We start from the raw sequence: 24,411 nt of genomic DNA, 5'->3' as shown, positions 1-24,411 counted from the left end.
ACCATTCCGACACCCAAACGGGGGAATATTCCATGTGCTACCCCCCCATTCTGTGAATGGTATAGCCCAGCAGCTTACTGTCAGTGAGGGTGGGTGAAAGTCGGCCGCGCATGCGCACAGCTGTCACTTCCGCTATCGGGGGGATACCGGAGCGATGGTGAGTGAGAGGGCAGGCCATCCCGGGGGAGCCGGCGGCAGAGCGCTGCGGGGAGGCAGGGTGACCCTGGGCCCTCTAGTTGTGGCTCTCAGGCTGGGGTGTGTCTGTGAGCGGCCCCTGGGTGTGCATGGGCCCGGTCACTGAGTAATAACAGAGGGAGAGCTTCCTGTGAGCCGCCTCTCCATATATTAATAGATATAGATACACATACTGAGGGACAGTATGTGGCACTACAACCACTGTGGGTCGCTTGCCCGACCATAACTAGTCAGTCTAGGCTGAGCATTATGGGAAGTGTAGTCCAAAATGGCTGGAGTGCCAAAAGATGTCCCTGGTTGGTGCAATGTTGATTGCCAGACCAGTGGCAGGTAGGCAGGCCATTTAATTGGCTCATTGAGGTTACTAGAACCACCATGGTTTTCCTGGACACCCATCACTTTTTATGCAGATGGGCAGAGCATGAAAAGTGCTGCCCCGTCCATATTGCAATTATATGAAGCAGGGTCAACGTCAGGCGTCAAACGTGGCATTTCATCGTGCTCTACGTCTCGATTCATTTATCTCCACCACTGCAGCATACGATTGCTGCCTACTGTAATTGAACTCTCTTTATTTTACGTCCTTTGCCATGGTGGCATGAAATGTATCCAGAAAACAAAGTTCGATTTGCTACCCCTAGGCCAAATGATTGACAAAGCAATGTATATTGGAATGTTATTGACCAGGGGAAAAATATGATGGCAAGTTTTGGGGGTTATGCGTTTGCAGACAGTGTTAACTTTTTTTTTATATATATATATATATATATATATACACACACACACTCTCAGCAAAATTAAAGGCAGATTTTGACTAGGTATGTACTCTTGTGGGCTAAGGGCAAGTAGGGTGACAGATTGGTAAGGTTCCATTTTTTGCCATATTAGTGACAGTTTAGCATATGTGCAAGTAGATTATTGGTTAACTGTTGATAAACCGTAAAATTGTGCACAAATGCACTTCAGGTTGTACGAATAGATCAAGTTTCTTTTAATCTACGCCCAAATTAATTGATCAGTCCAGACTTATCCGTGGGGTCATATTCTTTGAATAAAACTTCTTAGGTGAATCCCAGATGGATTGTTTTTTTTTGCCTGTAGATTATAAGCAATGTAATGTATTTATACAAACTTAAATCCATTTTGTATGAGTCTACTAAACAGACAAGCAAGTAATTAGTAGTGTTTTTGTTTTGTTTTTTCCTTTCATGGAATCACCTTGTTCGACCCAATGTTAGATTTGTAAAATTGGTTGAGGGACACATTCTTACATTGTTACTAAACACCTCGATTAGACTCTTTCTTGTGGCTAAAAGTATCTCTACATTAGAACATGCACTATACCAGGGGTAGGCAACCTACGGCACTAGTGCCATGCACGGCACTCGAGGTGTCTTTCCACGGCATTCAAGGCTGCTAGAGCCAAACAGGCTCTGGCTATAAGGAGTCTCAGTGAAACTTCAGATATCTGCTAATACGAAAAGGTGGTGAAGGAAAATCCTCAATGTATGCATTGCAGAACGTAGAGGAAGTGATCTCAGATCAGTTCCTCCCAGCACTTGTGAATGGGAATCCACACTGTAGTAGAGCAGCCTGCAGCTCCTGTCCTTGACCTGTACCTGGCCAGCCTGGTCTCCACTGGAACCCAGGGAAGCCACCCACACTGCTAGATATACACAGACCTGCAGAGTAAGCCTCCCCTCATACATATAATATGAACAGCCCACTCACAAACATACACACAATCCCCACTAATGCAACATCACTAACAATCCACATACATGCACACAATCCCACATGCAATACCCCAAACAGCCCCCACACACTACCAAACACACAATGTGACATATCCATCCACAAACAATTCCACAAGCAGCCGTCATACACAGCCCACATTCATATGTATCATACACGATACCATAAACTACTAATGAACATATACAATATAATAGCTCATATACGCACAAATACAACGATACAAAGCAATTACAGTAAAAATAACACAAGCAGAATACGGCAGCATACAGACCTCAAATAAAAAAAATAGGATCGGCATGCTACGGGACATCACAATCCTTTATCGGCACAGTGCTGCTAAAAGGTTGCCTACCCCTGCACTATACTATACTATAATATGGTAAACAATAATTAGTTGGCAAGTAATTGATTCTTGCACAAATAAATTACTAGCTTATTTTCAACGTTGGGTTGTTTTTGCCATTTTTCTTTTAGAGAAGGGTATCACTTTTTATTTAGGAAGTTGCATGAACTAATCAACAAGGAACCGTATTTTTATTTTCTTCAGTTTGCTAAATGTTGGTTTTGTTTTTTTTCCATTCAATGTGACATTTGCTATGCCACAACTTCCCATCCTTACCCATGTAAAAGGATTACTAAATTTAAAGCAACACTATAGAAATAGGAAGACAAGCCTAGCGGTGGATTTAACCCTCAATGTAAACAAAGAGGAAGTATTAGCCAAAGCAGCAATGGGTGGATTGGCTGAGAATGTTAACAGTCTATCTCGGTGTCCATTGCTTGTAAGGCTAGAACAAACCTGGCAGTCTTGATACTGCTCTGATCATCATCACTTGCCCCAAAGAAACATTGAGGGGCTACTGTGCATGTGCTGCAATCGCTGTGCTGTGCCTTTCAGCATCTTCTCATAGATCTGTGTCACCTCAGTGTATATCTATGGGGATTATTTGGAATCATGAAGACTCTGAACATTGGCCCTATAAAGGAGACACCCCTCTAGTGGCTATGTTAACAGCCACTATAGGTGTAAACGCGGTAATTTCTCAGAAAAGGCTGTGTTAACTAGCCTAGTGCAAAAATGTATTTGAGCTGGTTCGTCCAAATCAAATTGCTTTTGATCCAGGCCCAGACTAATCAGTTTGTCTGGATGTGGATTAAAAGGAATTTGAACCCATTGTAATGTTTGCATAAATCTAGTGTTTACATTGCTCAGACTTCAGGAACAGTATCTTTGTGTTAGAATCACTACATTTAAAGAACACTATAGTGTTAGAAATACAAATCTGTAATCTTAAAGCTTTATTGCCCTGTTGGCAGGTTAGGTGACCTGCTCCCAACTGCATGGAGTAAAATGGGTTTTTCTACTTGCCTTTTCTCCCTCGCAGCACTGGTCTCTGCATGGAAGCTCTGCCTCCTTGGCTGAGATCACGGAAATTGATTATCTCAGCCAATCCAATGCTTTCCTATAGAAATCCATTTCATTGCAAAATACAACACAGTGCCAGTCAGATGGTCTGAGTGACAGCCACTAGAGGCAATGAAAACATTGCTGATCTGCAGAAGGTAATGTTTTTTTAGTTGCAGGGTTAAAACGGGGGGGCATATGGCAACCAGACCATTTCATTGATAGGAAGCATGTCTTTTAAGCTGTAATGATTCTGGTGCTTAGTTTCATCTCTATTAGTCTGGATTAATGTGATGTTTCTATTTTACGGATTTTTCTGACCTTTTTAAAATGGTATGGGAACTAAATTTGGGCCCTGATACAGAGTTTACTGGGCCTTTTAATATCATTACTATGAATTCTTAGAATAATTGGTAGTTTAATCGTTTCCATTTTTACTCTAGGTATGTGAGTGGCAGCTTTAGAGTGTTCGTTCATTCATTTTGTGCCACATATGCATGCCTGATGAGAAGTCATGATTTTATAAAAGATACGTAGGCCAGTATTGCTTAATACTGTCTTTACTGATCCACAATAGCAGTGCAGAAATAATACACACAAAGGAAAAAAATCATACAGGGATACTTTCAACGAATCCTGACACAGTAACCTGTATAAGACCAAGCACCATCCCCAATACTTCCTCTTTCTATAACAGCGAACAGATTAACAAAGGCCAACAAAATAGAAACGCGTGATTGGGACCCCATCACCTCTGCTTCCGGAAATTGAGCAAATAAACAGTCTATTGGTCTAAACAGAATTTCTGAACATGTGCTATTTCTTTTTCTTTTTTCACAAACGCAACAGATTTATAACTTTTTTTTCCTAGCTGAAAAGTGTTTTATTTTACTTCTCTTTTCCTGCCAGTGCAAATGTGGCATCATCCGAAATGGACATTTCTGTGAAAACTGGCAAAATATTTTGCTAAAAGAAAACAACTACTATTTAGATCACTTAAATAAATACAATAAAAATAATGGTGGTATTTTATGAACACTTCAAAAAATAGCTCTGAATTTAGATTAGGAGAGTCTTCTGAAATAATTATTTACTATTATGCAGCCAATTAAATCTTTAACTATTCTCTGCTTAATGAATTCCGTACAACATGGCAAATGTTTATAATTTTGGCTAAGAAAGTCTTGCTGGATAAAAGGCATAGTTTTTTTTTGTGAAGCATTGTAGATGGTATTTGCAATCCTGTTCGGGCATGTTGAAACAACTGTGAGTCACATCCTTTATTATGAATCTTTGAAATTTGTCTAGTAGTACTCCCTTATCAGATTGTCTTTGGGGAATATATGTGAATACCTTAGCTGAATTCTTTGTTCTTACTGGTACTATTGCTGCTTTTTTGCCTTCTTGATTATGTTATCAAGGTGCTTTTTGTTTACATTAGGTATTTGCCATACAATGTTTGGGGCCGAAGTCTTAAAAGTGGAGCTGTCAGAATATTCCTTTGGTTTCCTTGGTGATCACTTGACTTTATAAATAACCCATACAGTCTGTTTATAGAATGCATGCATTCATTGTGATATACCAAGAGTGATTTCTAAAATGAAACTATGGTGTTACACATCAAAAGGTGCTCTTTCTTGAAAGCCAGGTAGCAGGAAAAAAAATTGTGAAGGGTTAACATATTCAATGTCAAACTGTATTGGTGTAGTTGGACATCTTACCTGGGTCCCCACACTGCATCCAGTCCTCTCAAGCAGGAGAAACCAGATGCCGTCACTATAAGCTCGTTGGCGAATAGGGTTTGCTGTGCTCCCTCGACTAATGAGCATGCTTCTGCATTACATGTTCTTTGCACTACAGAGCAATTCAGCATCTCTTGTTGGATCAGCGGATGCAGCGTGGGTGTCCATCAGATCCCTGAAAAGTGTCAAACTGTGCTGAAAACTTTTGACATCTTACTGTGAGACAGTGCAAAAACACTACTGACACTGTAAACATTACAGTGGGCTGTAGTGGTTATGGTGTTTGGAGTATGTTGTGTTGTTGTTTTCTTTTTTTTTTTTTTTACCTCATTTATAGTTTTTGTTTAACAATGTGATACTTCATACATCAAAAAGACAGTCTAGTTTAGGTTTCTCAAATATATTGAGGGGTTGATCTTGGATCAAATGAATGAATGGATTTTGAGTGGTGCAGTCTTTCACTGTTGTGTATTTACCGTTCTGCAATGAGACAATTCTGGGCTAGATTCCAGTTCCTAACATTAGTGCTTCAAAGTAGAATACAAATGAAAATAGCTTCCATCATGGCTAGATCAGCCTGTTCCTAAAATAGAACATGTGGTTACGTTTGTGCTGATGCTGTGCTTTTATTCTTTTTATTTTTTTTCTGTAATTTTTGAGAACTGGTAGGAAGTGTTCTTCAGCATTGTTTCCTCAGAGATCAGATTTGAGTTTAACCCCATCATTACATGTTATGCCACCAGAACTTTCATATTTTGCAGGGACTTTTCCTCACCCTTTCATATAAAATGGCTAAAATCCTCATGATCAGTGTTTTTTTTTTTTTATAAAAAAAAAAAAAATTGAATGGTAATTTTAACCCTTCCTCCACCTAGGATCTTTCAATGTGGTCTAGAGAACTGTAAATACTCTTTGCATGGACATCTGGTAAATGTTCCTCTGTGCCAACATGAACATTTAAAAAAAAAAAAATGTTATCCTATTTAAAGGCACTCAGACCACGTCAGCTCATTGAAGTGAGTGTCCCTATCCCATTTAGTACTGCAATGTAAAACATTGTAGTTTTAGAGAAACTCTAGGCATACTGACCACTCGGTCACATCGGTCATGGACGGAAGGCCTGTGGAAGGGGGCCGGAGCAGCTATGGCCGGGCTGGAGAGATCAGAGGACCTCCACAACCGGCCCAGCATCAAGTAAGGCAGCAATGTGTGAGACCTGCTGTAAGCTCTCCTTTCCTGATTTTATTCAGTTTCCCAGTTGGAGCTCTATTGGATAAGAGGAGGGGAAATGTCCTCCTCCCCAAGCACCTTCCCCTCTGTGAATATGAAACATGTGGGGTTAAACCCCATATGCCCCCTTTCAGCTTTTTCCAAGAGCAGCACCTAACCTGAGAAAATGGAGCAACAACCAGCTCTCCATCCACTGCAAGGAGTGACAGTGGTCTTGTGTGCTAAAAAAAGTTAGTTTTAAGGTTGTTGTTTTTTTTGTTTGTTTTTTTAACAAAGATTAATTTTCAACAAGAAACATGCAATTCTTCCCCCGTATTTTTTTTAATTTTTAATTTTAATTTTCTCTTTTGTATTATTGAAAATGTATTGATAAAAACTATTTGAAAGAAAAATGCATTTCTTAAAGGGACACTAAAGTCACCAGAATCACTACAGTTTAATGTAGTTGTTGTGGTGTCTTTAGCCTGTCCCTGCAGGCTTTACAATGTAAACACTGCCTTTTCATAGAAAAGGCAATGTTTACATTGCTGCTTAGTAACACCTCTAGTGACAGTCACTTAGACGGCCATTAAAGTCCTCGGTCAGAGCTGCACAGTGTGCAGCACCCATGTTCAGCGTCTCCAAGCTCTGCATGGAGGCGCTGAATGCTCCTCATAGAAATGCCTTAATTCATTGCATCTTTATGAGGAGATGCTGATTTGCGCAGCGTATTTTGCTGCGCGTGTGTAATATCCTCCCAGTACTTTCCTATGGGAAAGTATTGGCTTTGCTGAGATCATAAAGATTGATCATCTCAGCCATGGAGGTAGGACCAGTCGCGGCAAAACTGACACAGCGTGGGAAAAAGGTGCGTAAAAACACCTTTCTCATTCGATCGGAGGGGGCAGGTACCTAAACAGACACGCACACACTCTCTGACTGAGACATACACTCTCTGTGATAGACAGACAGACAGACAGACACACACACCTATTTTCTCACACAATCACAAATTGCTATTTTTATTTTAGTTTAAATCCACCCAGCTTCCCTACCTTTGGGAAAGCTTAGTGGATCTTTCCCTGGGGTCCAGTGAGGCTGCTCTCCAATCCAGCAGTTCCTTTCTGCTCCCCTGCGCACTCTGTAGGGATGCCGGGGCTGGAGTGATGTTATATTCATCTCCCAACATCACTAAACGGTGTGTGAGGGAGCAGAGAGGAACTACAGGAAGATTACTGCTCCCTCAGGTGACGCCTCCATTCTACCCACGGCAGCCAGCTTCAAAATTCCCTGCGGCGGCTGGCCTCCTGCATGCCCCCCCAGAAGCCAGCTTCAGTGATCCCTGCAGCGACTTTCTTAGCTAAAGTACTGACAAATGACAAATCCCAGTTGCCAGGTCACCATGATGACAAGAAATTTCGCCCTGGCCCCTGTGATATGTCAAGCCCTGCTTTATGGTCTATTCAAATTTCTCATCACAGCATCAGGACCACTCTTATCTGATATTTTAAAAATTATAAACCACTAAAGTTTTGTTTAAAATGGTGCCGTATCTTGATAAAATAGTTTTTTTTTTTTTATTAAGGACAAGCAGTGTAGAAAACACTAGAGAAAGAGAACCATTAGTTAGTGAGTAATATGCGCAGTCAGTTTAAAGTAGTGCTTCATGAATGTTAAAAGATACAGTGAACTCTTAATTTTGAGTAATTCACATAGATCTTTAGGACTGCATTTCTAACAGTTCTATTTGTCTCCTTCTCAGACTGCCACACTTCGTCCATACCTCTGCGCAGTCCGCTCCACGTTGGAGGTGGCAGTATGCCTGGAAAATTTCTCTTCTCAGGTTGTGGAGCGACATAACAAGCCTGAAGTTGAAGTCAGGTACGATGGAAAGCTTTGAATATTTTTCATAACTGATTTTCTGCTGTGTAAATGCCCTTCTAATGGACATGGTGGTGGGGAAGAAGGGTAAACACATAAATCTTTTGGTTTTACAGCAATCCAAGGAGCTTTTGCCAGTCCAGGAAGTGGCCCGGCCCTTTAGCATGCTCTCGTTATTTTCATGATACGAAGTATTATCCCATAAATCTCTACTCAGTGTGGGTTTATGGAATATGTGGTTAAAGGGACACTATAGTCACCTAAACGCATTTAGATGAATGAAGCTGTTTTAGTGTATAGATCATGCTTCTCAGGTTTCATTGCTCAGTTCACTGCCATTTAGGAGTTAAATCACTTTGTTTCTGTTTATACAACCATTGCCACAACTCCACTGGCTCTGATTGACAAAACCTGCATGAAAAAACTGGTTTCACTTTCAATCACATGTAATTTTACCTTAAACATTTGTATCTCTCTTTCTCTGTAAATAGAACTTTTAATCACATACAAGAGGTTCTTGCAGGGTCTAGCAAGCTTTTAACATAGCAGGGTATAATACAATCTGAATTAAACAGAACTTGCAATAAAGGAAGGATAAACATTAGATAACTCTCTTTACAGGAAGTGTTTAGGAAGGCTGTGCAAGTCACATGCAGGGAGGTGTGACTAGGGTTCATAAACATTGTGATTGAACTCCTAAATGACAGAGAATTGAGCAGTGAGACTGCAGGGGCATGATATATACACCAAAACTGTTTCATTAAGCGAACATTGTTTTAGTGACTATAGTGTCCCTTTAAGCATGTGACTTTAATTCTTTTCATCACACAGAATGAATAGAATTGCTGGCTAAGCTGATAGCAGGTACACCAAGCTACTGTTGGTTTACCTACTACTAAATGTTTATTTTTTATTGTGGGTGGAATGTCAGACAATTGTAGCTCAGGTTCGTTCACAATAAATGAACATAGTGTGAAGGATACAAACCTGTAATGCTAATTATTTAAACTTGTCCCTAGTTATTTATAAGTGACCCTCCTCCCCCCGCTCCCTGTTGTACTTTTTCCTTCCAATAAAATAAAGTTTTCTTACTCACCATTGTCCTGCTCACCTCTTACGTCATCGAGGAGACTTGGCCTCCTCTTGTGATGCTCCCTGATATGCATACTTGGCAAGTGCAGTGTATGAATCCATTGCTTCATAGGAAAGTATAGAAGTGATTTCCTATGAGCTTCCGCAACACATGACCAAGCTTTACATTGCAGTGTTAAAAACGACAGACCTACTGCACCCAAACTACTTAATTAACATGAAATGAGCTTGGTGACCAGTGGTCCTGTGAAGGAGCCTACCTGTAACAGATCTCCAAGTAGCAGTACAGCACACTTGCCACCTGAGGGCTTTGGTCTTCTAACTACTTTAGTGTTGCAGTCTGAAACTTTTTATTCCTCTCATTAGCTCACTACTTCCTGTAATCTTTTTTACATACCATTTAAAAAAAAAAAAAAAAATTAATTTCTGTAGCATTGAGCGAGTCGCTGACAGAGAGAACTGAGGCAAACACCGCTAATCGCGTTGTGGACACCACTTATGTTGTCCTTGCACAGTGAGGTTTAACACGTGCATTTGCAAAGATTGTTTTGGGAGCTTCTTTAGTTTAGAAATGTATAGACGACTAACCGGTCATGGGGCCCCCTAGACTCTAAAAAAGAACCATACCCCTTGCTCTTTTCTTTATAAGAAACATGGACTTGCTTCCTGCAAGTACACAATCAGAATAAGCTGATCTAATAAAACCTTGATTACTTTATTGTCTGCATATTTATTGTTATTTCTGTTATCAAGTATTTACTTTTTTTTTTTTTTCTCCACCTTAGGAGTAGCAAAGAGCTGCTGTTACAGCCAGTGATTATAAGTAGGAACGAAAAGGAAAAAGTTCTTATTGAAGGATCCATTAACTCTGTGCGTGTCAGCATTGCTGTAAAACAGGTGAGTGTAACTGGAATGTCACAAGCAGCATTTTTGGTTTTCCATGTAGCTGTCCTTTTATTTGTCGACAAGATGTAAAATGAAATCTTCATGAAAAAGAGTGGCTGTATCTGCTAGTTAAATTTGAAGTGCAAAGACTATTTAAATACAAATAGTTTTAAAGCCATGGCAAATATCATTAGACAAATTATATAATTATGGTATTTTAAATAAAGGTTGGAATTAATGTACATTGACCAATGAGTATTTAAGGGACGCAACATTAGGGAAGAGCCCCTTCAGCAAAGTACATGTTGTTTATACTGTGATGAAGGCCTCGTGGCTATTGGGTGCGTAGATAGAATTGTAATGCAGTTACTTAGCAGTGAGATTAAGATAATGCAAATGGAATGTCTCCTGCGGAGACAATGAGCTACTAGGAATCATTTGCTTAGTTGAGCTAGCTCTTATCTAATTAGTAGTGTTTTCAGTATTCAAGGGTGTTTTACATTCTTTGAACAGTATAGATGAGACTTTAATTTTGTTTTATAAAAAAAAAAGGGGGGGGAGGAGGGGGGGGCTTTCTGAGATGTAATGTTACCTTTGTACATACTCGGTAAGGTCAGAAAGATTTACTAACCTGCTACTGTTTGTAATGCAATATACACATCGTTTTTTTTTTCTTTCAACAAGTCCTGTTATTGCCAATACTTTTTTTTTTTTTTTAATTTGTAGAATTATTGTTTTTATTCATTGCATATTATTGTAGAACTATTGGTGCCCAAAAAGGAGATCCCCAGATGTTGAACTACAAATCCAGAATGCTTGTCATGCTTTTAGAATGACAAAAATCATGGAAGCTGTAGTTTTAAAACATCTGAGGATCTACCTTTTGGCCACTCCTGATGTTGGGTATGCTGAGTTATTAAAGGGACTCTCCAGGGAGGAGATTTTACTCACCTCGTTCCAGCGCCGGGAGCCTCGTGAAGCCGCGCCCCCTATTTCGTCAAAATGACGAAATAGGCGGGCGCGAGCAGGGAGCAATCAGACGCTTCCATTTGGAAGCGTCATTGCTCCTTGTGCGCATGCACGGCTTCGCCGCACATGCGCACATACTTCAGAGGGCGGCATTCATGCCGCCCTCTGAAGTGCTGAGCGCACTACCGAGCGTGTGCGCGGCCGCGAGCTGAGCTGAGTGACAGCTCAGCTCGCGGTCTTTGCCCGCCCCCCTCCTCCGCTGACAGGCTGGAGAGAGAAGGCGCGCACACAGTGCCTTCTCTCTCCTGAACATGTCGGACGTATTTTAATACGTCTGACGTGTACAGGGTCTTCTTAGGGCCCTGCGTGATAGGAAGTCCCTCTAGTGGCCGTCTGATAGGAATACCTCCAGTGGCCGTCACTCAATCAATGTAAACACTGTATTTTCTCTGAAAATACAGTGTTTACATTAGATTGCCTGCAGGGAGCTATAGATAATACCTGAACAACTACATTAAGTGGTAGTTGTTCAGGTGACTATAGTGTCCCTTTAAGGCCCTGTTGGGTCTATATATTAGAGAGGTTATTTTGGAGTTCTGTAAACACAATGGCCACACTTTGATAAGTTTTGTATATTTAGTTATTTTTGTATTTAGATTATTTTCTTACATCATGATTACAAGTGGCATTAGTTTGCCACTAGCAAAAGTATAACTCATCTTTTGCTAACGATTAGTCTCCAATTTATTTTTTGGGGTTTATTTATTTTTGTTAGTAGCCTGATTTTGATCAGTGTTCTTTATTCACAAAATATTAGCCATAATGGTGCATCTTATATTGCCCTTGATTTAATAAGCATACCAAATGATTTATCTATAAACATTCCCATAGTCTTTAATGGTGACTTCTAAAGATAAACTAGTTGAAATTTTTTTTTGTAATGGTATGTGATAATTCGGGAAGTTTATTAAAGTAATTCTTGTTTTGTTTTGTTTTTCTTTTTTTTGTTTTTTTCGGCAGAGGGTTTTGGAGGTTTTTTGTTTGTAACTTGAGCGCAAGCTCTTTCAAAGAACGATTGAAGAAAGCCTATCATGGTAATAGGGACTTGTATGACACATACAGGCCTTACCATTGCTTTTCCCTCTGATTTAACCGAGCAGGTGGTGCGCTGATAATTTTAGAAAATTACTGCATCTCAGAATTCTAGGAGATAATTTGAGCAAAAATGCTTATTTTAAAATATTTGAAAGGGATGTGTTTCCAAAAAAACACATTATGGTGAAGGAGATGATAGATGTAGGTCGAATGAGAAAAAAAAAATCACATATGACATCATGAACAACTTCATGTAGAGACAGAGGTTTTGAAGAATAGAAAAGTGTGAGAAAACTGGTGGGATGTGGGTGCAATCTATAGAAATGTACAAAATAGGAAGGTGAAGAGCATACTAAGGGAGGGAGACATTTCTGCATCCATGTACCTTCTTGGCTTTAACATACAAACATTAGAGCATCTGCAGATTATCGGTTTTAGAGGTACCGTATTTTTCGCTCCATAAGACGCACCTCACCATAAGACGCACCTAGTTTTTAGAGGAAGAAACCCAGAAAACAATATATTCTGAACAAACTGTCCCATAGTGTTTCTTACTATGGGACAGTTTGTTCAGAATATTTTTTTTCTCCCATAGTCTTCATCCCCCGCTCCCCATAGTCTTCATCCCCCGCTCCCCATAGTCTTCATCCCCCCCCTCCCCATAGTCTTCATCCCCCCCTCCCCATAGTCTTCATCCCCCCCCTCCCCATAGTCTTCATCCCCCCCCTCCCCATAGTCTTCATCCCCCCCCTCCCCATAGTCTTCATCCCCCCCCTCCCCATAGTCTTCATCCCCCCCTCCCCATAGTCTTCATCCCCCCCTCCCCATAGTCTTCATCCCCCCCTCCCCATAGTCTTCATCCCCCCCTCCCCATAGTCTTCATCCCCCCCCTCCCCATAGTCTTCATCCCCCCCTCCCCATAGTCTTCATCCCCCCCTCCCCATAGTCTTCATCCCCCCCCTCCCCATAGTCTTCATCCCCCCCCTCCCCATAGTCTTCATCCCCCCCCTCCCCATAGTCTTCATCCCCCCCTCCCCATAGTCTTCATCCCCCCCCTCCCCATAGTCTTCATCCCCCCCTCCCCATAGTCTTCATCCCCCCCCTCCCCATAGTCTTCATCCCCCCCCTCCCCATAGTCTTCATCCCCCCCCTCCCCATAGTCTTCATCCCCCCCCCTCCCCATAGTCTTCATCCCCCCTCCCCATAGTCTTCATCCCCCCCTCCCCATAGTCTTCATCCCCCCCTCCCCATAGTCTTCATCCCCCCCTCCCCATAGTCTTCATCCCCCCCCTCCCCATAGTCTTCATCCCCCCCTCCCCATAGTCTTCATCCCCCCCTCCCCATAGTCTTCATCCCCCCCTCCCCATAGTCTTCATCCCCCCCTCCCCATAGTTTTCATCCCCCCCTCCCCTCCCCATAGTCTTCATCCCCCCCCTCCCCCCCCCATAGTCTTCATCCCCCCTTCCCTTCCCATAGTCTTCATCCCCCCTTCCCTTCCCATAGTCTTCATCCCCCCTTCCCTTCCCATAGTCTTCATCCCCCCTTCCCTTCCCATAGTCTTCATCCCCCCTTCCCTTCCCATAGTCTTCATCCCCCCTTCCCTTCCCATAGTCTTCATCCCCCCTTCCCTTCCCATAGTCTTCATCCCCCCCTCCCCTCCCCATAGTCTTCATCCCCCCTTCCCTTCCTAGTCTTCTCTTCTCTCCCATATTTTCCTCTCCCATACTGTCCCCCTCCCCATGTCCCATAATTACTTACCTGTCTTGTAGCGTTTCTCGGCAGCACAGGGCGCACCGCGTTACTGGAACTTGAATTTCATGTTCCGGTTTCCGGCGGGACTGAAAGGAAGTGCGCACACTGAGCTGAGTGCGCACTTCCTTTCAGTCCCGCCGGAAACCGGAACATGAAATTCAAGTTCCAGTACCACGGTGCGCCCTGTGCTGCCGAGAAACGCTACAAGACAGGTAAGTAAACCTTCACATTCGCTCCATAAGACGCACAGACATTTCCCCTCACTTTTGAGGGGAAAAAAAGTGCGTCTTATGGAGCGAAAAATCCGGTACTTTCACTTCCATCTCCCCTGCCAATGATACATGAACATTATAATTTGCTTTATTTTCCAGGCTGATGAAATTGAAAAGATCTTGTGCCATAAATTTATGCGCTTCATGATGATGAGAGCTGAAAACTTCTTCATCTTGCGCCGAAAGCCTGTAGAGGTAAGAGCTCTCTGCTGGTCATGCAGCCTTTGTGATGTTCTTGCTATTTGTTTCCAATTTCACTGTTCCAAGAGAGAGAACTCCTCTTTAAAGGAGAAATTGAGGTGAGCACAAAACAGTGCATATAAAAGGAATGCTATAGTGTTGGGAATAAAAAGTTACTGCCATCTGGTCCACCTCTCCAACCGGTGCACAATGGGGAGGGGGGGGGGGTAGACAATTTAAAGTTACATACAACAAGCATTTTATAATTCTCTTTAATTTTGCCTTTTTGCTGTTTCTTATGAATCTTTTCAGTGTCACATTTGGCTACTGACATATAATACAAATTTTAAGTATGTAAATCTTTCCATCTTCCTTGTTTTGTTCTTTCTGGCCACTATCTTTAAAAAAAAAAAAAAAAATGTATTGAACCTGACAGATTATTCTGCGTATGTTTAAAAGTATTTCTTGGCTAGGCTATTGTGTTGACTTGCCACCACTTGCACTCCTAGTTCAAGGCATACTTTAGGTTACAGGTAAAGGTCACAGCACATACCTTTTGTATTTGTTACAGTCTCCAGCCTGGAGTGTATAATCATTTGACCTCCTGTAGCAGAGAGTATTCGGCATTCAAAGCCAAATAAGATTTTTTTTTTTTTTTTTTTTTTTTTTTCTTGTTTCTACCCTCTGTCACATGTTTCATAATTCCTATATGTTTCAAATGTGCTCTTGGGTAACATTGCCCAATCAGCCTCTCAATGGGGCTCTATTCTCTTACCTAAAGCACGTCTTTTATTCTCTTTTGCACCTGTAATTATTATTATGTATAAAGCGCCAACAAGTTCCGTAGCGCTGTACAATGTGTGGACTAACAGACACGTATTCAGGACCAGGCGACTTGGACACACAGGAACAGCGGGATTGAGGGCCCTGCTCAATGAGCTTACATGCTAGAGGGAGTGGGGTAATGTGACACAAAAAGTAAGAGTAGGGTAGAAAAGTAGGTTGCTAGGATAGTGTTCATGGAGGGCTTAGTGTTTTGTTTTGATGACAGTTGCAGGAGAGGAATCGGGGTGCGGGGAGGAAAGCTGATCACAGTTTAATTGATATGCTTTCCGAAAGAAGTAAGTTTTCAACGGTTTTTTTTTTTAAGCAGTGTAGACTCCGTGAAAGTCTAACAGAGAGGGGAAGGGCGTTCCATAGGAATGGTGCAGCCCTAGAGACGTATTTAAGGTGAGCATCAGAGGTAGGAGCACAAACAGAGGTTAGACGTAGGCCTCCAGCAGAGTGTAGGGGCCGAGACGAGACATATTTGTGCATTAATGAGTATAAATCGGTCGGAGCAGCATTGTGTAACAATTTGTAAGTAACTATCAGGATCTTAAATAGTCTTATATCTTATGGGAAGCCAATGTAGGGACTGACATGGGGGGTGGTGCAGGCACACAGGAAGATGAGCCTCGCCACCGCATTCATTATGGACTGTAACTGGGCAAGTTGGGAACACGTAAGATCACTGAGAAGCGGATTACAGTAGTCAAGGCAAGAGAGAACAGTGGCATGGACAAGCACCTTTACCGTGTCAGGCGTTAAATAGGGTCGGATGCGCGCTATGTTTTTGAGATGAAAGTGGCAGGATTTGGCGATTGGACATGAGGGGTAAAGAAGAGGTCCGAGTCAATGAGAACACCTAGGCAGCGAGCCTGCAAAGTAGAGCGGATAGTAGCGCCATTGACTTGGAGGGACACAGACAAGGGAGTAGCAACACTTGGGGGAGGGAAGATCAGAAGTTCTGTTTTGGACAGGTTCAGTTTAAGGAAATGAGCAGTCCAGAGGGACGGGGAGAGATCAGGGGGGGACAGATAACATTTGCATGTCATCAGCATAGAAATTATACTGGAAGCTGAAGAAGCTGTTGAGTTTACCAATGGGAGGGGATATTTAAGATATACATCTATTCAGTGTGTTGTGGGAATTTTACTTTTTTTATTTTTGGTGACTTGTAAAAAAAAAAAAAAAAAAAATTTTATATATATATATATATATATATTTTAATTATTCCATTGGTTTCTGCTACCAGCATTCTTACTGTTTTGGTAACTGGGTTGCATCGCAATCATGTACATGAACATAGAACTTATGGACGATTGTGCAATTTGGTTGCACCGAATGCAGATTGGAGTTTTGGTAGGAAAGACTGCTGTTCTAAACATTTTCTAAAAGCGCAATGGATAAGAACATTCTGTTCCCTTCCTCAAACAAAAACTTTTTGGCGTGATTCAATGGAATTTAACAGTTAATGAGTGACTGTGTTTTGGTCCAAGTTCTGTCAGTAAAAGACTTGTTCTTGTAACCAGGGATACGATATCAGCTTCCTGATCACAAACTTCCATACGGAGCAGATGTACAAACACAAGCTGGTTGACTTTGTGATCCATTTCATGGAAGAGATTGATAAGGAGATCAGCGAGATGAAATTGTCCGTGAACGCAAGAGCTCGTATCGTTGCTGAGGAATTCCTTAAGAATGTAAGATATGAAGTTACATTTTTTATTTTCAGGTTGAAGTGGGTGCATACGTAGATTTTCTAACATTAAAACAAAAAATTGTTGCCACTGAGCATTTATAATACTGGGTGCATATTTTTGATTTAAAAATGCACTCTATTTCCATCCCTTTGTCTCTTTTCCAAGGGTAGACCCTAACAGGCAGTGATGGAAGGAAAAATATGTGTGGCTATGTAGGCCATTTCTGTATTAACTTAAGATTCTCTAAGGAATCTCTGAGCATAATTTTCCAAAATTGTCCCATGTAATGTAAGATAACACTTGCTGAGAGAACTCTGCCAATTAGTTCTTTTTAAGGGATGCCAAGGGAAGATGATCAGATCCTGTGCAAATGACATTGACAGGTGTTTTTTGCTTTGCTTTGTTTTATAGTCCAGGTACATGCACATAATTTCATTGTTCTAGTTAATCCAGTATTACTGTTTTAGTTACATGTATTTTCGTTTACCTTGCAGTTTTAAAGATTGTGGGATGCTCTGCAGGATGTGACTTCCTCGTCTCGCCCATGGATCTCTGCATCACTGCTGAAAAAGTCTGGGCGGGGAGTAATGGGGGGGGGGGGGGGCTTGCAATTAAAGTGCGGTATAGAGAGGCAGTGATTGTTCGTCAGGGAGACCTCTGGGGGAAATGTTTATGGCATTTACCTTCATTCCAATATCCCCCACAGGATGGGACAGAATATTTTTATTGTTTATTTTGAGAGAAATGTTGTACTTGTCTGATTCTGTATTCACTTTCTTTTTTTTTTTTAAGTCATTACTGAATTTATTTTTACATTTCTTTTCTGATATATATTTGCAAAATTTCCAGTAACGTCATTGCTGTTCACAATGGGAACATGGGTGATAAAGGCATTTGTTGCAAGCAGCTTGCCTTTTTTTCTTTCCCTTCCTCCCTGCAAAATGATATATAATTTAATTGTTTTCCCCCCACAAAATAAATTCTGACAAGGATTGAATGAACAGAAAATTGGTGAGGGCTTTGAGTTTCGACAGAATTCACAGCAGTTCTCTTGCACACTAAGCTTTTGATCTGTTCGCTTTGTTATACAATGTTTGTAACTAAAACATGGACTTACCTACAAATAAAAAATAAACAAACAAGACTGCCATCATGTCCAGAGGTACTGTAATAAGAGCAAGATTCATTTGCTATAATGAAAATATGGCTATCGGCAAGCTAAATTGTTTCAACGGGTGATATTGAGCCTTCTGCTCTGAAAAAGTTGTGGAGACATCTTTTGGTTTTCTTTCAGCATCCTATGGTTAGTCCCAGAACTTTAAGACAGAGTTTTGTAATTAATTCTTAAAGGTTTACATAAGGTCAACTTCCATGTTGTTATGGGAATTGGGATACTGTAAAATTATGTTTTGCTTTATTTTTATTTTTTTCCCCCTCTTTTTCTTGCACTTAACTCTATAAAAACTTTTTTCCTGTTTAAAAATAAAGACTTTTTTTGTCCTGTCTCAGTTTGCACTTTTCTGTATGGTCTTTAAATGAATTCTAGCAAACAAATACTTTTAAAAAGTAAGGGGTTTTATAACTGCGTAGATGGATCAATTTAATTCCCATCTGTTAATGCTAATTTTGAAAGAACGTAAAATGGCCATCTTCAATAGGGTGTTAACATACTACTTTTAGTAAGTACATGTGAGAGGAAGTCATAAATAAAGATATATCTATATTGCTTTAAAACTTTTAGGGATTACATCACTGGGAGGAGGGGCTATTGGTTAATTTGGGTTTCCAGAATAGTCCTCTTCAATCTCCCTTCTCATGTAGTCGAGTTTGCATTAATATTTAGAACTGTGAAGTGAATTCATTTAGATCAGGGAACCACCACCGAGAATTTGTCTCCTCCAAGACGACCTAAGGGATATTCTCTTAATTGGGAAATGAGTGGTAAGTTTCTAAATTTAGTCAAAATTTGAAGAATTGGAGAAAAAGATTTTGGAATTACCTGAGTCCCATCAATTTCCAGTTAATGAATAAGCCTATTAATTTCTCATTTGGTACAAGACAGGGAGAACTTGTCTGAACATGGATATGTCTGGATTTGGATTATAATCCATTTATTGTTTGAGAGCCTTACCACAGTGCTAATGGAGCATGTTAATATCATGGGAAAAAGTTATACAGGCCCTCCAGAAACACTTACACACACTTGTTGAAGAGTTATTCCAAGGACCATAACTACTCCAGTGATCATGGTGATTGGAGTCTGTATGTGCAGCCTTTCGCTATGCAACGATGCACATAGATATATAATCCTTTGCTTGCAGAGATGTAACTCCACCTCTGGCAACATAATTAGCCAGTTGAAGGGCTGGCTAATGTCAATTCTGTGCATATTGGACGTCTGTCATCAGCACTCTTACCATGCTGGCAACAGGCAACCAATGGCCAAAATTTAGTTCAACTTCGGAATTGTTTGGGAACGTTTGAGTTCCGAGCTTCCCCTGTACCCTTGTTGACTGACATGGAATACTTTCTTGTGGGCAAAGTATATGTTAACAAAAGGAAGAGCATCTGCTGACAACTTCTCAATTTCCACAGCCATTGCTAGCAACATCTGTGTGAAAGAAGCACTTCCTTGCGCATTAAGAGAAGAAGATCTTGCAATAATGTCTATAGTCTTCAGTATTGTACTTTCACTAATGCTCAAGAGTAGAGCGTGGATGAAGAGAATTCAAGGGCGCATTTCTCCCCCATCTGTTATGTACAGAAATTTGGAGTATTATTGCATCTTATCTATTATGAATTTCATTGCCTAGAATTTCCAGTTAATGTTTCAGTTTTGCTACATTTCACTACTAAAGGAACACTATATTGTATGGAATCCAAACATATTTCTGACACTATAATTCTAATAGGGGCGTCTGGCCTCCCTTGTCCCCCTGTTAAAGTATTTTACTTGCCTTTTTTCCAGCGCTGCACGGGTCTTGTTGCAGCTAGCTCCGCCTCCTTGGTTGAGATAAACTTGACGATCTCAGCCTATCTAATGCTTTCCTACGGTAGTGTACATATGCTGCACCAATCAGCATTTCCTCATAGAGATGCATGTGCTTGAATCAATGCATCTCTCTGAGGAACGTTCAGTGCCTCCATGCAGACGGTGGAGAAGCTGAACGTCAGTGCTGCACATTCACTGACCTGGGAAACACCTCCCTAGGCAGTAATGTAAACACTGCCTTTTCTCTGAAAATCATGGTGTTTTATTTATTTATCAAAATGCCTAGTACCCATAGATTCTGTAGATTCTGAATCCATTGTTAATCCCTGATCACTCAGAGAAAGCCCTGAGCATTCCCAGATACATGAAATTTCGCTAGCATGTTTACAGCGTAATGACAGTTTGATAAATTAGAGAAAATTGAGCTTTTCTTTGAAACGTCACCTACTACACAACGAAAAATAGTTAACAGGATTGTGGTATAAATTAGGGATACAACATAACTCACAAAACTCTTGTATAAAAACATATGTAGTTTTGCATAGTCAGTGTTTGTAAAAGGTGTACAAATTAATTTCCAGGTCATTACCAGACCTGACCAGTTTATCAGGTCTAATATTTGGAAAATGAGAGAAGCCATGCCATGCCACATGTGTTCCAGGAAGACAGACCGGCCCATATTCTGCGTACTGCTCAAAAGCTCTTGTATGGGCTTAAATGTCCTGACTTTCAAACATGCGCCTGTGCTAAATATTGCCTCAAGACTGGATAACTGAGCTGTTTGATTGGACTGATTGCATCATGTGACAGACTGCCTGGCACCCCAACTGAGTGACTCCGCCAATCGCTGCTTCCTAGTAGCCTGGAGTACTATAAGCACCACACCGAACACCATAAGCACCATAGCCTATTAGCCGCCGCAGCTTGGCTGGGGTCTCACTGTCCTCCACCCACCCTGGACCCAAGTCTAGGATCCAGCTTCCAGTGGGTGGACCTCTCCTACTCCAGAGAGTCTGAAGATAGCTGGTATAGCTGTTCCCTACAATCACGAGACGAGGCTGCGTGTTGAGGGTGAAGTGAACTCATTTTAATGGGACCACAACTGGCCTTTTATGACAGTCCCCATGCAAGGGGCACTCCACCCTGGCACTCTGGACCTGAGAGTAAACCACAATAGAAACAAATACACAATCACATTGGCTCTCAGGTCCAGGACACTCCCATACAAACTACGTCAATCCCTCCTCTGTACGTGGGAGATAATTGAGTCAAGTATTGTATTAACTCAATTATCTCCAGACACAAAAACACACATTTCTATCACAAAAGTGATAGCCCCGATCTGGGTGAACAACATATCCAAGAATCACCCATGTTCAGGGGTTCAGGAATTTCCTGGAAGTCTTGTTTTTGACAAACCGCACGCATGGTCCTATGCCCAAAATAGTTCCATAGAATCAGGGCTAGCGGTAGGTCTAGTTCGGTAGTTTAAAAATGAACAAATTACCGAACATAGTCAATGGTCTTGCCCTGGAGCTTGTTCCCCTTGTTCAGATGAACGATTCCACCGAACAGTGTCCTTCTAAATTGTGTAGGACCGAATGCAGGCGATGATGTAAGTCCAGCGGTGTTCGGGAGTTTCTGTGTCCGATTTCAGTTCAATGAGATTCATGCCCAAACACCGCTGCCTGCGTTTGTGCAAACAAGATGGCCGCCACCTTGTGGTTGTTCATGCGAACAGTGGCCACCTATACAATCAATTAGAACACTGCGGTTAGAATCGTTACCAAGTGTTAATAGGGTTTAACAAGCTCCAGGGTGGTCTCTGGTTCGTGCGGCTGTTCGGTTCCTGAACCATGTAATTCCAAATGAACGAAATCGAGCCTTTTTAAAGTATTTTAGCCTGGTTTATCACAGGGGCCATAGTCCTGAGGCAGGAGGCTGGCAAGCAGGTCCCTCCAAGAACACGTGGCAGATGCAGTTCTGTTACACATCACATGACATAATACAAGCTGCTACAAAAGCCTCCTTTTGCAAAACTGTATGCGAAGGGGATGTAACAGAAATATTTAGGGGTTTATTCACTAAACAGGGAATCAACTTTAGAATTTATCCCAGAATACTTAAGCAAGAAAAAGCTTTACTTTGTTTTTTAAAAGGGTGGGAGGGTAAGAATACATGTTGATGTCAACTCATTGTTTAGTCGATAAACCCATTGGCATGATAACTGGTCAAATGTTCGGTTTATGTCTGTGAAAATAAGACATTTTTGTGAATGTTTGCTTTGAGGAAGTGGTCAGAGCTGTAACTTGATTGCCTCAGTTACACACAATTTCCTCCTCGTGTGAGTCACATCTTCTGAGTTCTCACTTTTCTTTAAACTTCTGACTGAGTATAAATTATTCATTCCGACTGCATACAGCACCGCTGTGTTCATAGATTTGTGGAGCTACATTAAAATGCCACAACAGTCTACAGCAGGGCTTCCCAAACTTTTTTGGGCCGAGACCCACTTTTGAATATAGTTATTTTTCGGGACCCACTTGCTTGTAATTTGGTAAAGTGCTACAGAATTTGTTGGCGCTATATAAATGCAAATAATAATAATAATAATGCATATTTTAAAGGGAGAGGGATGTTACATTAAAAATATAAATTTACTACTTTTTAAATTTATTATTGAATACACTTAATATATAAATATGTGTTACTTTAAGAAACAAAATTCAAACAGGAGCTTACTTGTTTATGTCTTGGCAGACGTCTTGACTCAGCAGGAATACTTATGGTCAATCAAAAAAAAAATAGAAAAGTCCTTCATAACAAGAGAATTTAAGTGTTAAATCCAAAAAATAAATCTGTCTTTCTCCGCAGGAGGACTTAAGTAGTTAATACCAAAAGAAACATAACAGTCTTTCTCAGCAGAAGAACTTAAGTGGTTAATCAAAAAGGAAGTATAACAGTCTTTCAGCAGGAGGACTTAAATGGTTAATCCAAAAGGAAGTATAACAGTTTTTCTCAGCAGGAGGACTGAAATGGTTAATCCAAAAAAGAATCATAACCGTCTTTCCTATGAGAAGAATTTAAATGGTTAATCCAGTGAAAATTAAACTATTCTTCCTTTGATAATTATGTAATATTTGCTTAATACAAACTGTGGTGACATTTTTTAGCAATTTTACAGCAGAGATGGATGAATATTTTGGCTTTCAACTGAAGACAAGTGTAGGATCAAAGATTTTTTCCAGGTAGCGGTAAGTATGTCAGACTTCTTAGGTGGATCCATCTACTTCAGGACTTGTGGTTACAAACTGTGGTGACATTTTTTAGCAATTTTACAGCAGAGATGGCTGAATATTTTGGCTTTCAAATACCAACACAATTCATCCAGTGCATTTCCTTTGATTTTATATAAGTGTCGAGAGTTTCGAAAATCGCCTCACTAGTTCCTCGAATTATTGGTTCACAAAATAATATATCTTCATGAGGCTCATTGTTCCATATAAAACGGATAAAAACAATCAATTGGGACAAACCTTGTATATCTGTTGACTCATCTAATTGCAGGGAAAAAAATTTGCTTGCTTTCACTCTGTTGATAAGTTGATCTTCTACCCACTCAGACATTTCATCGATTCTGCGTTTAACAGTGTTATTGGAAACTGGAATTAATTCAACTTCTTTTAAACTCTTCTCGCCAAACATAACTCCAACAGCATCTTTTATCGCTGGTAGTACCAATGACTCGCCAATGTTGTGAGGCTTACCTGATTTTGCAATTCGCAAACTAATGAGGTATGAGGCATGCATAGCTTTTTCATTAATACTGGTGAAATGAGAAAGCATATTTTTAGACGTATTAAATATTTTTTGCTTGCTTTTAAAAAAATTAAGTGGCTTGTTTTTAAAATGTGCATGCTTTGTCTCAATATGGCGAAGTAATTTGTTTGATCGCATACTCTCATTTGCGAGAATTTCACCACAAATTACACATTGCGGACGTGGATCTCCTTTGTCACCATTCCATGTAAATCCAAATTTTAAATAGTCAGAATCATATTTTCTTAATAATTTTCGTCGTTTTGATAATTGAAAACTTGAAGGATTTTCATCCATTTTTCTTCTATTGTCAACTAGAAAACTTGAAGGATTTTCGGCAATTTTTCCTCCATTATCAACTTGAAAACTTGTTGAAGGATTTTCGGCAATTTTTCCTCCATTATCAACTTGAAAACTTGTTGAAGGATTTTCATCACTTTTTCCTCCATTGTCCACTTGAAAACTTGTTGAAGGATTTTCATAAATGTTTCCTCCTTTGTCATTTTGGACAGAAGATCCTTCTTTTCGGGTTTTCTTTTCACCCATTGGCGTTTTTGATGGTTTTCTTATTAACCATGCATGCATTACTAAGGTAGATATTAAAAAATAATAATGAATGAAAAACTTATTTATTGCAGAA

The 24,411-nt window shown here is 40.6% G+C and overlaps 2 protein-coding genes across 2 annotated transcripts; one reads left to right on the top strand and one right to left on the bottom strand.

Moving 5' to 3' along the window:
- The first annotated feature begins 79 nt into the window (after positions 1 to 79).
- ARPC4 (actin related protein 2/3 complex subunit 4) lies at positions 80 to 18,465 on the top strand. The gene is made up of 6 exons (XM_063426732.1): positions 80 to 157; positions 8,072 to 8,190; positions 10,068 to 10,179; positions 14,355 to 14,450; positions 16,790 to 16,960; positions 17,455 to 18,465. The coding sequence occupies exons 1-6, from the start codon at positions 155 to 157 to the stop codon at positions 17,458 to 17,460; spliced, it is 507 nt and encodes a 168-aa protein (XP_063282802.1). The 5' UTR covers positions 80 to 154; the 3' UTR covers positions 17,461 to 18,465.
- Positions 18,466 to 23,318: 4,853 nt separating this feature from the next.
- On the bottom strand, positions 23,319 to 24,317 carry LOC134569233 (zinc finger BED domain-containing protein 5-like). Its single transcript, XM_063428149.1, has one exon. The coding sequence runs from the start codon at positions 24,315 to 24,317 to the stop codon at positions 23,319 to 23,321; it is 999 nt and encodes a 332-aa protein (XP_063284219.1).
- Positions 24,318 to 24,411: the final 94 nt, after the last annotated feature.

Source organism: Pelobates fuscus, chromosome 7 (assembly GCF_036172605.1).
Source record: "Pelobates fuscus isolate aPelFus1 chromosome 7, aPelFus1.pri, whole genome shotgun sequence".
Taxonomy (NCBI): Eukaryota; Metazoa; Chordata; class Amphibia; order Anura; family Pelobatidae; genus Pelobates; species Pelobates fuscus.
This window is presented reverse-complemented; position numbering and strand designations above follow the sequence as displayed.

Bases quoted from the DNA above. Each gene is read 5' to 3' on its own strand.
- ARPC4 (XM_063426732.1), top strand. The intron at 10,180-14,354 runs GTGAGTGTAACT...TTTATTTTCCAG, and splicing joins TCAGCATTGCTGTAAAACAG to GCTGATGAAATTGAAAAGAT. The intron at 14,451-16,789 runs GTAAGAGCTCTC...TCTTGTAACCAG, and splicing joins TGCGCCGAAAGCCTGTAGAG to GGATACGATATCAGCTTCCT.
- LOC134569233 (XM_063428149.1), bottom strand. From the start codon at position 24,317: ATGGGTGAAAAGAAAACCCGAAAAGAAGGATCTTCTGTCCAAAATGAC.